This window comes from Plectropomus leopardus, chromosome 1 (genome assembly GCF_026936395.1).
Source record: "Plectropomus leopardus strain MGB_pleo_1.0 chromosome 1, ASM2693639v1, whole genome shotgun sequence".
NCBI classification, from domain to species: Eukaryota; Metazoa; Chordata; class Actinopteri; order Perciformes; family Serranidae; genus Plectropomus; species Plectropomus leopardus.
The window spans coordinates 16,138,293-16,154,625 of record NC_142176.1 but is presented as its reverse complement, the minus strand read 5'-3'; the positions used below and the strand labels follow the sequence as shown (position 1 = coordinate 16,154,625).

The 16,333-nt window shown below is 39.9% G+C and overlaps 1 protein-coding gene across 2 annotated transcripts; it reads left to right on the top strand.

Annotated features, from left to right (window-relative positions):
• The first annotated feature begins 249 nt into the window (after positions 1 to 249).
• On the top strand, positions 250 to 15,734 carry itgb6 (integrin, beta 6). Of its 2 annotated transcripts, none has more exons than XM_088076390.1 (16): positions 250 to 474; positions 5,210 to 5,279; positions 5,602 to 5,681; positions 5,845 to 6,043; positions 6,147 to 6,393; positions 6,505 to 6,670; positions 6,814 to 6,975; positions 7,863 to 7,958; positions 8,224 to 8,313; positions 9,488 to 9,622; positions 10,200 to 10,617; positions 10,694 to 10,916; positions 11,403 to 11,497; positions 14,528 to 14,644; positions 14,722 to 14,888; positions 15,126 to 15,734. In XM_088076390.1, the coding sequence occupies exons 2-16, from the start codon at positions 5,225 to 5,227 to the stop codon at positions 15,219 to 15,221; spliced, it is 2,346 nt and encodes a 781-aa protein (XP_087932516.1). In that variant the 5' UTR covers positions 250 to 474; positions 5,210 to 5,224; the 3' UTR covers positions 15,222 to 15,734. The 2 variants fall into 2 exon arrangements, with proteins under 2 accessions (XP_087932516.1, XP_042348931.2); XM_042492997.2 differs by having other exon boundaries at positions 251 to 474; positions 5,089 to 5,279.
• The last annotated feature ends 599 nt before the right edge of the window (positions 15,735 to 16,333 follow it).

The following is a 16,333-nucleotide window of genomic DNA, read 5'->3' as shown; positions in this document are numbered from 1 at the left end:
TTACACCAGCTTTAGCCTCTAGAGTGCAACACTACCACATCAGTCATGTCGTCTCTTAATAAAGAAGCTGGCTCCTGTGGAGGTCTCACAGCCTGCAGTTGTTACTGTCACTCATTATCATCACAGCCTCCCCCTACACACACACGCACACACACACACATACGGGCAAGTTGAAGCTTGTGCAAACACCCACACATGACCCCAATATGCATGCACACACACTCAGCCACTTACAGACGCACACACACACAAAAGCACACATGAGCCAAGGAGCATGGGCAGCAGGGTCACCCTAGCGCCATGCTTCATAAAGGGCGCCGTTACAATAGGTTTACTGTTACTCTGACGACTGCTGGGATACAATAGGACTGAATGTACTGGCCTGATGCTCCTCCATTTCTCTCCATTTTTCACTTGATGACAAGGAAGACAGACTGAGACGAGACAGCATGATATCAGAGGACGCCCCTGAAGGTGAGTTGGCTCATTGCAGGGTTAATGTGTACCTCCATTTCTATGCATAGTAAATGTGTGGCGTTGAGAGAGAGTTATGTGGGAGAATACTTTAAGGATTGCTGAATTTCTGACGATACTATTTAAAAATCATGTCATGGTGTGTGTGCTTCAAACACTACTGTCAGATATGCTTCATTTTCCAGAAACCTAACAGAAAAGCACCAGGTTTAAAATTTAGATTTAAGTCAGCATGGTGCAACTGCTGCACCTTATTACACTGTAAGCATCTATAATCCACTTGATCATACTTACAGGACATGAAATCACCTTAGAAATAAAAAGTTACAAAATATGGTGACTGATTGCATCACACTTCTTGAGAAATTCAGAATATGATGGCAAGCTTGGCGGAGGAGAGGAGACTGGCAGGCACAAAACGAAAGGCTGTAAGCCAAAGGAGGTACAAATAAAATGGCAATTTCACAGGCTGACACTTCAAGAAGGCTACTGGGTAAGGTGGATCAAAATACAGAGAGCAGCCGAGGAGAGACAAGCTGTCATTAAAAGAAGAAAGGAGGAGAAGAAGAGAGGGGTGAGAAGGATTAAGAGGGGCGGCGGTGGGGTTTGGTTTGGGGTGACAGATGGGACTCACCCAGATCCAGAGGGGTGTGGTGCTGAATTGTGAGATTCCTCTGAGTTGGGACAAGAGTGATATTTGCACTGCAGCTGTCAATGATTCAACACCTACACTGCTCCACCCTTCTTCCCCCTCGCACATACACAGGCGCACATTCATATATTCATATATTCATCTATATCTTGTGATAGGCCAACAGACTCAGTGTTGTCTTGAGTCAATCGTCAAATCAAAACTATTCTTGTGAGACAGTGAAAATGATTCACGTTCTTGTGTCATTAATGATTAACTGTATCTTCTGTTATGGTTTCTGGGGGGTATAAAGGCTATATTTGCTTACGGCGTGGCCTGTCTGTATTTTATTATTCCCCTTCAGTCAGACTTCAGTGATTAAGCCTCAGCCAAAATGACATAAAGATACCAAGTTCCACATTCAAAGCTCTACATAAAGCAAAATACAGAAGTATTAGTATCAAAAGTAGAAGTACTCATTCTAAAATGTCAGAATTATATTGTTACATGATAACAGCTAGTTTTAACTTCTCTATATACAGTTTGCAAGTCCAGTGGCTCCCAACCCGGGGGAAGGGCCCTCTCAAAAGGTCACAAGATAAATCTGCTTTTGTGTGCAAAATTGGATAATTTAACCCCTTTGGGCCTCAAGCTGTTATTTAAATGAAACCACCTGAGGAGTTTAGAGGCAAAATGTCTAACTGCTTACAAGTCACATCTGAAACATGAGGAGGCCCCAATTACATACTGTGTTTTTGAAAGGGGTCAGAGGCCAAAAAGTGAACCTTTGGTTTGATCATTATAAGGCATTTTCTACTGTAAACTTCACGTTTGTCAAAGCAAATGCTTAATCTGGAAAGAACCTATAGCTCTTAAGTAAATGTAGTAGACTAAAATATACAATATTTATATCTGAAATACTGTGAAGTTGAAGTATAGGAAAGTGTCTTGACTAAATAATAATAAATGCTTTTTATATAGCAGCTTATACAACACAGTTACAAAGTGCTACAGTAAAAAGAGAACACATTTAAAAAACACAGAGAGAATTAAACAAACTACGAGCTAGACACTATATGAATGGCGAGCCAGGGTATGATTAATTAAAATGTCATAAAACGTAAGTAAAATTGCCAAAAAGCTATTCTAAAAAAGTGGGGTTTTATAAGTGATTTAAAAATCGAGACAGAGTTTACTGCTTTTAACTCCTCGGGCAGGTCGTTTGAACTCAGACTGAAGAGGCTCTAAAGTCTTTGTAAATTAATTTGGACCTGAATGACAAGGAGTGACAAATCTAAGGATGTTAGGGTGTGAGAAGGGACTTAGGGCAACAACAGACTTTTTTACTTTGCATCAAGGGTGAAGGGTTTGGTAAAGTAGCCACTTTAAATGTGGACATGGCACATCAATGGTACATTGATTAACTTTAATTAATTCACAAACCCCTGGACTTTTAAGCTCGTATGTGTTGTCGTGTTCACAGAGCAAGAGAGTGGAAAACTTAGACGAGAAGAAACTCTCTCAAGATGCGAGGGGACACATATGACATGGGAGGTTCGGGCTCCTCAGACAGGACATTTTGAGCACCAGACACTTAATTTTTAGCATTCTGGTGATTTTTAAGCACCCTTTTGTGCCTTTCTCTGCAACAGTTTATGGCGAAAATGTCTTTAATTTCGTCAAAGTAAAAGATATCTGCTTCTTTTGTTTTTAGTGGTGGAGGGGGGGTCAAATGCACATGAGGACCCAACACACTGTTGTTTTTTTGTAAGGGGTGACCACTGCTTGCACTGAATACTGTACTAACCTTCACCAGCAAAAAGGCACTCAAATTAGAACCTAGCAACCAGGAAGAGGCAGAAAAAGACCACAAAGCAGTAATGTGCCATGAGGTCAAAAGTAGCGCAGATATTGAATCATGGCAGCCAGATTAAACCTAATAAAGCTTTTCATTTTATGAACACAAGTGTGTGCACAGGCAAGTGTGTGCACAGGCCCGCACACTCAACATCAGTCAATATCAATAAAGTTGTCATCAGCGATGTCACAGGATTCACATACTGCACAAAAGCGGCTACAAAATCAGTGTTTCTGAAATGTAACTACTGAGCACCAGTAGCCTATGTTCAGTATCATAATGCAATCACTGTATCCTCAGTGATGTAAATCACAACATTTACCCAAGTACTGTGCTTAATATCAATACTCAAGGTACTTTACTTAAGTATATCTTTTTATGTTCCTTTATAATTTAATTGCACAACATTTCAGAGGGAATGATTTTACTTTCTCCTTCACTACATTTATCTGACAGGTTTGGTTACTTTACAAATTATGATTTATGCATTGGAAATGTGATTATAAAATATAATGTTTTTTTTATAAATTAAACTAAACAGTTAACAAAAGTACAGCAGCAACAATCAGTTGATTAATCAAACAATCAATTTACAGAAACTTAGTCCCCTAATATTTTGATAAACAATTAAAATTATTTTCTAGTTTCTTTTTTTATTTTGATAATCATTTTGAGTTGTGGGGGTGTTTTGCTGCTGCTGCTGTTGTTTAGAAATTTGAGGTTGGGGGGGTCTTTCTTTAAATAAATTTGAGTTTTAAGGTGGGTTTTTTTTATAGTTTTTTGTGGTTTTCTTACTTTTTTTAATGACTCTGAATTTTAGGTCTGTGTGTGTGTTTTAAACACTCGTCTGCATGTGATATTTTTTACTTTTAATACACATTTTCCTCATCATACTGACTTACCTTTACATAAGAACCATTCTCAATGCAGGACTTCCACTTGCAACAGAGTATTTTCACAGAGTGGTATAAATAATTAAATTAAGTAAAGGAACTTAATACTTCGGCCACTGCATATCCATAATTATGGGGCAAGGCGACCAGTTATGTTTCTGTCTTAACATTTAGTTAGCAACAATAAAACACACGTCAACTTGGTATGAAGCCAAACATAAACGTACACTGACTCACCCGTCTGTAGATATTGTTACTTTTGGATAACATCCATCTCTCCCGGTGAAAACTTGTTTATGTCGGTGTAAAACACGGTCCAGTCACTAACTGCTAGCTAAGCCGTTTCTTAACTGCCCGTCCGTTTAAAAATTCTCTTCTGTTTTGTTTTCGTCGTTTGGTTAAGGTTGAGGTCGTCCTTCCTCTCGCTATAATTTCGCTGCTGCTTTAAAAAACAAACTCTAAAAATGTCCTGTCCCCAGGTGTCAGCGGACGCCGCCATGCTAACATCGGTGTTGACATCCGTTAGCTACGATGACGTAGTGACGTACAACTCCGACTGCGCACTTTTCCAGCGTGGAATCTCGAATGTACGTATCATACGTAACAAAAGGCATTTCTTGCATACTTACGAAAAAAAATACCAGGTTGTACTTTTTGACATTAAAGTTGTAGAAATAGGATCAAAGTGACCTTTTTTTTCATTTTTTGTGTGTTTACGTGGTCTTTAAAACTAGAGCTTATGCTCATTTTATAAACTTTTAGTAACAGGTTTGAACACAGTAAATTCAGTGGATGATACAAAAAATTACAAATTAAAATAAGGAGGAGCAAATCTGTTTTATCATAATTATATGATAATGCATGTTTTATGTTCACTATTCTCTTTTTTTGTATAGAACTTTTTATGATGATTTTATGTTAAGGTACTGAGTATGCATGTTTGAACTGGTGTGTGTCTGTGCCTGTCAGTTTTTGACTTAGTCGCTGTATATCTTTTAATTTATTCTTTTTTTCTTATTTCATTGAGCTCCTTTTATTGAGGTATTTGATTGTCTCTGATTAACCTCTCAGACAAAAAAAGCTTTGAAAGCAAAACCAGTTAGGGGCCAGCATGTCAGCATGTGGCTTTGATTTGTCCTCGCGCCCGCCCCGCTCTCTCACCTGGACGGAAGTGAACATAAAAGGCAGCGCAGGTAAAGACAGCCTCCTCCTCCTCCTCCTCCTTTCTCCAGGTAGCGCGGCGTTCTCCTCTCTACTCTACTTTCGGCCGAAGCGAGGCGGCAAGACAGTGGATATGTTTCACTCCTGTATGAGACAACTTGAAATATTCCTATTCTCTTTCCTCATAAGCAGTAACCTCACGGACTAATGGGGCTTATACTACTGAGCCTGCTTCTTCGGTACTGGATCAACACCGTGGAGGGTAAGCAGGACTGCCGGTCGGCTTAGATATCAAGGGTAACACGTTTATAACAGGCAAACAAAGAGTAAACTTACTCAACAGCAAGACCATAAATGCTGTGTTGGTATTTATGGCTGATGTTTTATTTGGAAAAGCCCTTTTTTATGACAGTGTTTATTCATTTTCTCTACCTACACTTTACTATATACTTAATTAATGCATTACATCTTGGATTTATCTTTTAATTTGGTCTAAAAACTCCAACATTTCAGGCCTGAGAGGCTTTAAATTGTTGCAGGAAACTGGCTGGTGTTGACACTAACTGTGTTTATGTGTACTGCAGGATCATGTTCGGCTGGCAGCGCTGTGACTTGTGATGAGTGTCTGCAGCTCAGTCCTCACTGTGCCTGGTGCTCTCAGGAGGTAAGCAGCCTGGTTTGTATATATTCTTGGTGCAAGTGAGCAAAACGACATTGCTTGTTTGGATTTTGGCCCTAGTGAAGATAATAAAGCTGAATATTTTACTGCATGCTATAAAACAATCAGTCTTCCACCTGCAAACCTGACTTTTTCCTTCACTTCTCAGAATTTCACAGACTGGTTTTCAGTCAGCAAAAGATGTGACACACTGGATATCTTGCTAGAAAAGGGATGTGCCAGGGACCAGCTGGAATTCCTTGTTTCCAGAGGCCAAATCCTGCAGGATCGCCCACTCGGAAAGAAGACAGGCAGCGTTAACAGCACTCAGATCTCCCCACAGAAAATGTTACTCAAGTTGCGACCTGGTACGCAGCTCATTCTGATTTGATAAAGTGGTTTCTCGTCTTAAGGAGGACTAGAGAAAAATAAGGTTTTGATTCTGTTTTTTTTTTTTTTTTTTTTGCACAGGCAGTCAGGTGACTTTCCAGGTCAAGATTCAACACATGGAGGACTATCCTGTGGACATCTACTACCTGATGGACCTCTCGGCATCCATGATCGATGATCTGGAGATGATCAAAGGCTTGGGCTCCGCTCTGTCCAAAGAGATGGCTAACCTCACTAGTAAATTTCGAATGGGCTTTGGCTCTTTTGTGGAGAAACCCGTCCTGCCTTTCATCAAGATCACAAAAGAGGGGCTGGTTAACCCCTGCAGGTATACAACAAATATTAAAACAACACCAGAGACCTCTACAACATCCTCTTTGTGATGTTTTAAATATCAGCGATGTTCACATTTTTGTTTTTGTCTTCTGTTGGGTTGCAGCGATGTACCATCAGTGTGCCTGCCAGCGTTTGGCTACAAACACGTCTTGTCTCTGACGAGTAGCACTGACAAGTTCAATGAGATCATTGCAAGGCAGCATGTATCTGGAAATATCGATGTGCCAGAGTGTGGCTTCGACGCCATCATGCAGGCAGCTGTTTGTGGGGTAAGATTTTACTCAAAGATATGACCTTAGATGTTAGTTTGCGATTCTGTCTTGCCAGCTCCGTCATTTTATTAATCAGATAGTTGAGTTAACCCCTGATGATATAAGAGGGAGGATGAGCAACATCATGTGTCTTCTGATAGGACAAGATAGGCTGGAGGAATGATTCGATGCGTTTGCTGGTGTTTGTCAGTGATGCTGACTCACACTTTGGGATGGACAGTAAGATGGCCGGCATCGTTATTCCCAATGATGGGCAGTGTCACCTGGATGTCAACAATGAATACTCCATGTCCACAATGCAGGTGAGTCAACAGAGGTTCGTCTTTAGACAGATTTTTTTTGTAAGTTCTAAAGAAGTCATAATTCACTCTTCACCAAATGTAATGCAATTTTAACAACAGGGTAATAATATAGTAAATATTTTTGTAAAAAAAGCATGCATATATTTAAAAATTTGTGTTTAAAGTTTGTTGGAAGTGTCTAGGATTTTTTAACCTGCACATTTTGCATTCTGCAATTTGTTTTTTGTTGACCACTGTGTAGTTCAGTTGTGAAGTGGTGGGGTTGGATGCTGTGGTAGAGAGTTGTTTTTTGAGATTGATTGTGTATTGTGTATCTTTTTCTTATAATTTGTATGCTTAATTGCTATTTTCTTCTCTATACGTTCATGTACATCTTTTTATCTCACCGTGAAGCACTGTGAAATGTGCTACATAAATGTTGTTATTATTATTATTATTATTGATGGATTGGAACAGCAGTGGGACATAGAATGTTAATTTATGTGGCTTATTGAAAATCTGTTGTACATGTTCATAGTTTTTTATTACTTTTGTTGTTTTTTTTTACGTATACATAGTATTTTTTTTAATGTTCACAATAAGGTGTATTCAATTCAGTTCAAGGGGTATTAAGTCAAAAGGCTAATGTGTGAGTAAAGTTATGAGTCATTAGTGTTTAGGTTCAAGTCGAGTTAATTTTGTCAAGTTGAATCTAAAGTCATCAAAGTTGTGACTCGAGTCTGACTGCAGGCCAAGTCATTTGACTCAAGTCCACAGATCTACTTCTTTGACCTCAGTTTCATGACTTTTACTGACATTAATTTCATGAGTCATTTTAGGGTCTGCCGTGATGACTCGTCAGCAACTCACAACACATTCACTTGTGACATTTCCCCATTTTTCCCCAGGAGTATCCCACTCTCGGTCAGCTGATTGATAAGGTGCTGGAGAACAATATCTTACTGATATTTGCTGTGACAGAAAACCAGAAACACATCTATAAGGTAACTGCTTCTTATCATACATGCACTGATTTCAATTCAGTAGAATAATGTCCAAACTAGTGAACTTAAAAAAAATTCAAACTGTTTGTGTGAGCACAGTGTTTACTGAGGTTAACATATTTATTCATGGAGCTGCATTCTCATTCAACCTGTTCAAACGGGCCCTCTTTTCTTCCTGCGGTTCTTTTCTGCACTTTTATTTTGAGACAAGTCTGCCCACATTTCTAACTAAAATGTTTATCTGGTTGTTTTTTTTCGGTCACAGAACTATGCAAATCTCATACCTGGCGCCACAGTTGGAGTCGTAGCGAAAGATTCACGGAACATCCTTGAACTGATCGTAACAGCATACAAAGTAAGTAAACAGGTCTTGGTGATCTGGATGTGCGGGTAGATTGTGTGTTTGTGTGGGCGCACGCACGCAGGCACGGGTCATAAGAAATATGACAGAAAACACCTGCTTTGTAAAATCAGTGAATCTGTGTTAGATATAATTGACATCTAAATGTTTTGGGCTGAGGGCAAAACATATGAACATAAAGCGTGCATGAATTAACCCTCTGTTCATCTTTTCCATTCCATCTCTCCTGGTTTCCCTCTTTCATTCTTTCGTCTTTTCCCTCCACCACTCGGTGCTTTGCATCAGCATGTTTGACAGCATGTCTCTGCCTGTCCCAGCTGTTTGATCTCCTCGCCCCTCCTGACTCTGACTTGCTGTTTCTTCCCTACTCTCTCTCTCTGTCTTTCTCTGTCTGTCTCTCTCTTGCACTCCTTCTGTAAATCCCCCCTGGCGGCAGCGACTGGTGGCAAGTCCTTTAATTACTTCATCACTTATGTCACTTACACCCACTTTTAGTCTCTGCCACACTTAACCACTCTGAGGAGAGGAGTCCTTATCGCACTGATTGTAGAGAGTTAGAGAAATAAAATACACACAGAGGGATATTTAGTGATAGAAGGCCCATGATTAGTATTTATACTTACCTTTAGTTTTGGATTGATGCTCTGTGGATAGATATTTAACAATTAAATCTTGAATACTTTACTTTAATCCATCTTTAAATTGGGTGTATCCCCGTAAATGTCCCCGTGTTTTCTCCTCCTTGGCAACACTGAAGCCACAGTACAATTACAGGCCTATAGGAAACACCCAATTAACCCTCTGTTAGCACCCAGACAGTCCGTCAGAGAGTTCATTAGTCAGTCAAACACAGCCTTTCCTGCAGCTGAGGTTAGCTGTTGCCCTGTCCTCAGGTGCTTTGTAAAGCCCAGCACACCTGGGATGATGACTCACCTAAAAAGAGAGAGCGAGATAGGAGGGTTCAAACAGTCTCAGCACAATGCAGGTCAGCGCAGGGTGAAAGTGTTATTCCCCTAAGGCCCTGGAAATTCCACTTCATGACAATAGAAGTCAGTATATTAATTTGATTTTTGCTATTTTTGGAGAGGGAAAAACTTTGTGCAGTACCTGAGCTGCCACTTGTGTTTCCATACAAGGTGCTGAAATCTATGTGTACTTTTTTTTCCAGGAACTGCGATCAGAGATCGAGCTGGAGGTCCTTGGAGACACAGAGGAGCTCCAGATGTCTTTTACAGCCATATGCCCAAACGGGAACGTCCTCCCTGATTTAAAACGCTGCTCCAACATTAAACCTGGAGAGACGGTCAGTTGTTTGGCTCTAAACTGCTCTTTGTATTTTCCATAGCACCTATCGTACAGGCTAATGCAGTTCAAAGTGCATTATAGGTGACCCTAATCTTATATGAATTTGTGTCTAAGTGACTTAAGACGACAATACATTCAATTTTCAAAGATATCTGCAGCTGGCAACAGAAAAATAAGATACGGTATAATCAAAACAACCATAAGGACACATTAAGGGACCAAAAATGATCTCAGACACAAATTACTACAAAGATATTGAAAGAGATGCAGAATGACCACAAAGAGACACAGTATTACATCAGAGAGGCACGAAACAGCCACAAAGAGACCCAAAGTCACTACGAAAAGACACTAAACAACCAAAGAGACACAAAATGTACTTAAATAGACACTAAACAATGTCGAAGAGATTCAAAATGACCTCAAGGAAACACTAAATGGCCTCAAAGTGACACAAAACAACCCCAAAAGGCACAAAGTCTGTTTTTCCTGCTTTGAGAATTGGTGGGGACTTGTGCTCATTGTCTTATGTTTTTAATTTTGTTGTTTTCGTTGGACTTCTTATTGCTCCTCAGGTCATGTTCAACGTGTCCGTGGTGCTTCCAGGATGCCTGTCAGGAGTGCGGCACTTCTCCCTCAAACCGGTGGGTCTACAGGACAGTCTGGAGGTGGAGATGGAGTCTCTTTGCTCGTGTGACTGCCGGCAGCCTCCAGAAGCTAACAGCAGCCAGTGCACCGAGGGCCAAGGGGCTTTCCAGTGTGGCATGTGTGTGTGTCAGCCGGGGTTCCTGGGGGCGCAGTGCGAATGCAATGAGGAAAGCGCTTTGTTGAGCAACTGCCTGGCAAACAATAAGTCTGAGATTTGCAGCGGTCAGGGGCAGTGCTACTGCGGGCAGTGTGTGTGTCATGAATCCAGCTTTGGACGCATCTACGGACCTTACTGCGAGTGTGACAATTACTCCTGTGTTCGCTTCCGTGGGGAGCTCTGTGGAGGTGAGTAACACACATGAATGTTGGAAATTATTCATGTGTTCTTGAGGCTGTTGCTGCAGTGATTTTGTCTTTGTAGGCCATGGGGTGTGTGACTGTGGGGAGTGTCACTGTGAAAGCGGCTGGACCGGGGAGTATTGCAACTGCAGCGCCAGCACTGAGGCGTGCATGTCGGAGGATGGCACTCTCTGCAGTGGACGAGGAAAGTGCGAGTGTGGCCACTGTGTCTGCTCTGTACCTGGAGCGTCTGGGGACAAATGTGAGAAGTGTCCAACATGTGGAGACACCTGTAGCTCTGCAAGGTGAGAACAAATTCAGGCAGTCAGCTCTTAGAGGTGAACCAGGATGTGATGCTGAGGCTTTTGTTGGTGTTACCTCTATAATTGTTGTTTCTTTACCTGAAAGATATAAGATGCTGTCTCTTTACGCCACATGATCCGTCTGTTCTTTTGAGAACAGGCATATCAGTTTCTGGTCCCCTTGTTCATGTGTCTACACCTTTGATGTGACATCAAGAGATGGCTAATGTCCCCAACACAGCACTAAGATTTCCTTGCTCCATTATAAAGCAGCTGTCAGAGATGGTGCCATTTGATACCACTGTTACAGGGCAGCCAGATGATAGAGAATGACTGAAGCCTTGGGAAAACTGTGATAAGTGACCAACACTGATGTCTTTGTGCTCGCTGTGTCAGTGATTGAAGACTCATTAAGGTTTAGCTTCCTCAGAGCTTATTCATCTGTTTGGAAAACCTGACCTGTTGTTTTCCCACTTGTTTTAACACCAGGAGCTGTGTAGAGTGCCATCTGCAAGAGAAAGACGATGCAGAGTCGTGTGATCAAAAGTGCAGCATCCCTAAAATTTCCATCAACACAACAGCAGGTAAAGGACTCCACAATCTACCTGTTCTGTATCTGAGAAGTGGTACTGCTCTAAATAATGATGCACTTCAGTAGAAATGATTGAATGTGATGTAGTTTTTGCATCTTTTCTGCACATTTCTTATCGCTTATGTCATGTGAATAACAACATATTATAGTATTTTAACGCACACAAAATCAGACATTAAAATATTATATTAACTGTTTCACTTGTGCATCACATGGGAGCAAAGGCTTTGCATCTGTCGAACAAAAACTTTATAAACCAAAACACACATAAAGGTACTTTGAGTATAATTAAAGTAATGCACGTTCGGCTGTTGTATTTGTTTAAAAGGTACAAAATTTACATTTTGGTGGACAAAAAATAAAAGAGATGATCCACTCAAATATCGAAAATATATTTAAATTTACAGTGCTTCACTGTAACGCCTTTGCGAAGTCTTCTTCTTCCAGAAATTGCATGAATGAGCCCCAAATGCTGTCAAATGTGTTGTATTTCTTCTTTACTACATATAGCGCCATAACTTGCTTAGTCAAACAACTGAAATTTTGTCAATTTTTTGTTGAAGTTTGCTCCAAATCATAAATTTGGAAAAAAGCAACAAAACACTACATGATAAGATCAAATCATCATATGATTTTGCTGAAATTTTAATAACCGAAATAGTGAATTATCATCCAGCTCTTGTCTTGTATGTCAAACTTGTCAACTTAAAAAAATAATGCATTTTGAAAGGTTTTTCTTTTAAGTAAGTACATAATGAGAGGATGCAGGTGTTCAAATTAAAGGACAATACTTGTGATTTTACATGTTTTAACCCATTAACAGCATTTAATAACACTAATCTATTTTCCAGTGCCACACAGTTATGTGCCAATCAGTCACGTATTACAGGTCATGCCAGTGCTGTTAAAATCAACCAGCTGATACTTGAAACTAGCCTCAGGTGATCCATTTATCACGGGGAATATTTTGTTTCCGTCATGTTATAGTAACGTCTAAAGTTTGGGCGTGAGCTGTTGCTACAAAGCAGCCATTATTGAAGAGTGTTGTCTTTCTTACAGCGTCCATGTTTGCTTATTGCTTCTCATCCTGGTTTGTTGATAACAGTAGCTGAGGGGTGTGTGGCCTCTCAGCAGCCACACTTTGATATGAGAGTTTCTTGGAATAGATTTACAGTGATATAACACTGACAGCAAACAAGGTCACTAAATCTGAAGCATCACCATCAGGTTTCAAGTCTGTGCAAGTTGATATTCATATCGCACTGTCATGAACTTAAAATCAATGGATCCCAGGAAAGAAGTCACTAAAAGTAACCTAAAAAAATCCTAATAAGCAATAAAACTCTTGAATGAACAATGTGTGAGATTTAGGAGGATTTAGTGGCATCCAGCTGTAAGGATTGCCGATTGCAACCAGCTGAAACGTTTCCTGGTTAGAATTCCTTCATTGTTTAGGTGGTTTTTTTTTTTTTTTTTTTTTTTTTGTTTTTAATGGGAGCTAAATTAGCCACATAGGCAGCTTTCTCTCAAAAATAGCAGATAACAATAACAGACCAGGTGATTAAAACTACTGGTACAAACACTGAACAAAGTAGTTTGACATTAAAAAGTCTTTGTTTATATGACAGTGTTTGGCACAGCACAGTCGAGCCACCAGCCCAGCAGCTGCTCATGTGTGTTCAACTTTTTTCTCTGATAACTTAAGATCCACAAGTTCAGGAGGTTTTTAGCAGGTGCTAATTTATCTGCAGTCTCCCCTCTTCTCCAAAAAAAAAAAAAAAAAAATGAACGTGGTGATTTAAACCGGTAAAAACATTAAAAACAGTGAATAAAGCAGTTGCATATTAAAAAAAAACTTTTTCCGACATGGCTTGTCACTGTCAAGGGGCTGCCAACTATGGTGACTGACATGAAAACACAAAAATGTAAATCTAGAACCAGTTTTTGGTTTGTTTGCTCTGGGCTACTGTAGAAACATTGCGGTGCAACATGGCAGGCTTCGTAGACCACGACCTACTCCATGTGTAGATATACACAGCTCATAGGGTAATGAAAACACAATTTGTATTTTCAGGTAATTGTACACTGAAGAAAACATACTTATATTACATTCCATTTCTACCAATATCTCACCCTAAAATCCCACACACTGGACCTTTGAAGTTAAAAGATTTTGAAAATTAGAGTTTTAATTAAGTTTTCAAGCCAAGTCCTATTAAAATTTGTAATAGTTGTAACAGGGTGTGGTAGGACCCTATTGCAGCACAACAGAGCAGGCGAGTAGTTGGTAGTGACCTTTATGTAATAGGAGCAGACTGTGACAAAAAGTATGTCCAAATTAAACCTCTATCCCTTCAGAGTAACAAAAAATACTATTTTTTACAGGATGAGCACCAACAGTAAAGCTTAATAAATGTACCATAAGTCCATATACAGCAGTCTTCTAGCACAATCACTTGCCTGTGCTGTTAATGCTTGTTGTTGCTGTTTTCTCACAGCTCAGTGTTTTTGATAGTGGTATCAACACAGGGCCATGCTAAGTTTCCCCATGGGTCACAGATCTAGAGGAATGCTGACCTTCATCGACTCCGATGTCTCTGTGAAGCCTGTCCTTTACCCTCTTTAACACAACGCCATCCATGTCTATTGAGGCCGCTGTGGACAATGGGGAACATATTATTTACCTTGTCGTACAGGCAGAGCTTTTGTAGTGCATGTGAATGGCCAAAGGACCCCGTCTTCCTTTATAGAAGAGATTATTTTAAACCCGCTATACTCGTGCAAGCTGAGAGGTATATCTGATTATCACGGAGGATTTTCAGGCTTCAGATGTTAAATACAATGGCGTGGTCCACACACATGCACACACACCAGATTTTAGTCTTTGATATGGAAATCACACTGACAGCACAACAGAGGCGAGCATATCCTTTTACATTCTCAGCACAATGTGCAAAGGGAAGATGATACACGATGGATTCATGGCTTCCTTATGGATATTTATGTTCACATTTCTTCTCAGATTATGACAAGAGCCGTTCTAAGCAATGCACGCTGATGGCGGAGAATGAGTGCTGCATCTCGTTTAATGTGGTAGGAGGTGAAACAGGGACCACTGTCTATGATCTCCAGATGTACGGTAAGTTTTACAACGAGGCAGAAAACAGATGAAACGGAAAGTTCTGGTGTCTAATTTTGTCCACTGCTTTGTCCCAGGTTGCCCGGAGCCTCCCAACATCCCCATGATTATTCTGGGGGTCTCCCTCTCCATTGTGTGTATCGGCCTGATCCTGCTGGCTGTGTGGAAGGTGTTGGTGTCGGTCCACGACCGGAAAGAGGTGGCCAAGTTTGAGGCTGAGAGGTCAAAGGCAAAATGGCAGACAGTAAGATATGACTGATAATATACAATTTTGTTCTTGTTGTCCACAAATCCTATGAAAAAACTGAAACCAACAATAACTTTAACCCTTTAAATATATTATCTCTGTGATAAGCCAAGGCCTTAAATAGCTTCTTCTTCTAGGCCATAAACCTCCACTGTTGTCCAAAAACTGTGTGAACAAATTTAATTTGATGTGATTATTAATGTTAATTTGTGTTTTTTCTTTGTCTCTCTTCAGGGGACCAACCCTCTATTCAAAAGCTCAACATCTACATTCAAAAATGTAACTTATAAGAACACACAGAGAGAAAAGATTACACTGGATCACTACTGATCACAAACTGGAGGCAAAACAACATCTGAGTGCACTTAAGTGTGTGTGAGTGAGTGAGTGTGTGTGTGTGTGTGTGTGTGTGTGAGACAGAGAGAGAAAGTTTTGTACTAAAATTTGTTTTTGTACGAGTCTCTGTGTGGATTCAGAGATATTTATATAACACAGTAGACGACACTGTGATCAGACAGACACTACATGATGAACTTGCTGCTGTAGAAGTGCACTGTCGATTTACTGTAAAACACTGCACTTTCCTGATGCATGATCCTGAAAACTTAAACTTTTGTCTACTGTAACATGCAGCTTGGAAAGGAGGAGTCTGCACTTCGAGTGGTCTACTACTGAAAAAAATATTTGTTTTATTTTAATGAATGTATATATACAGGTGGATGTTATGATTTTTTAAAAATATTGTGTTTGTTGTTTTATTGTAAAGTAAGGCTGAGCCTTCGACTTTGTTTTTTTTTAGTGGCATGGCACATAAATAAAGTTGAATTTTGATTTATTGTGAAATGTGTGTTACGGTGTAGTTCATAACACAGACAGATATTGATTCAGTTGATTAGATTTGGTGCTAAGAAATTCAGTTTAACATTTGTTTTGGTTGCAGTGGGAAAGTATTAAGAAAGGTTTAGCTGAGTACTCAGATGAAATGTATGTTTGTTAGGGAGTAAAAGTGTGTCAATATCTGTACTCATGATGAAGGGAAATCCTCATTTGGGTAGTTGTGCTGAAGTCTCTTATCTTTGTGATCAAAATTATCCAAAGCTAAATCCTGAGATTGTTCTTTAGTTGCAATTTCTGATGAACCCACATCAATTTCAGCCTTTATAACTTCTAGTTAGGCCCCACCTATTTTTTGGGTTAAGTGCTATCCATTTCCAGGTTAAACTCCGCTGATTCAGAGTATTGAGGTACTTAAACTCTACTGTAGTATTTTCATTTTCTCCTATTCATCCATTCAAGGCTAAATCAATAACCATCTGAAAAAACTGCCTCAGGGCTCTGGTATCCCCAGGTTTACCGTGTGTCAGTTTTGTTTCTTTTTTGTTTTGGTCATTTGAACATTCGCAAATTTGCACCACTTAAACAAATTATTAGCCCACATTATC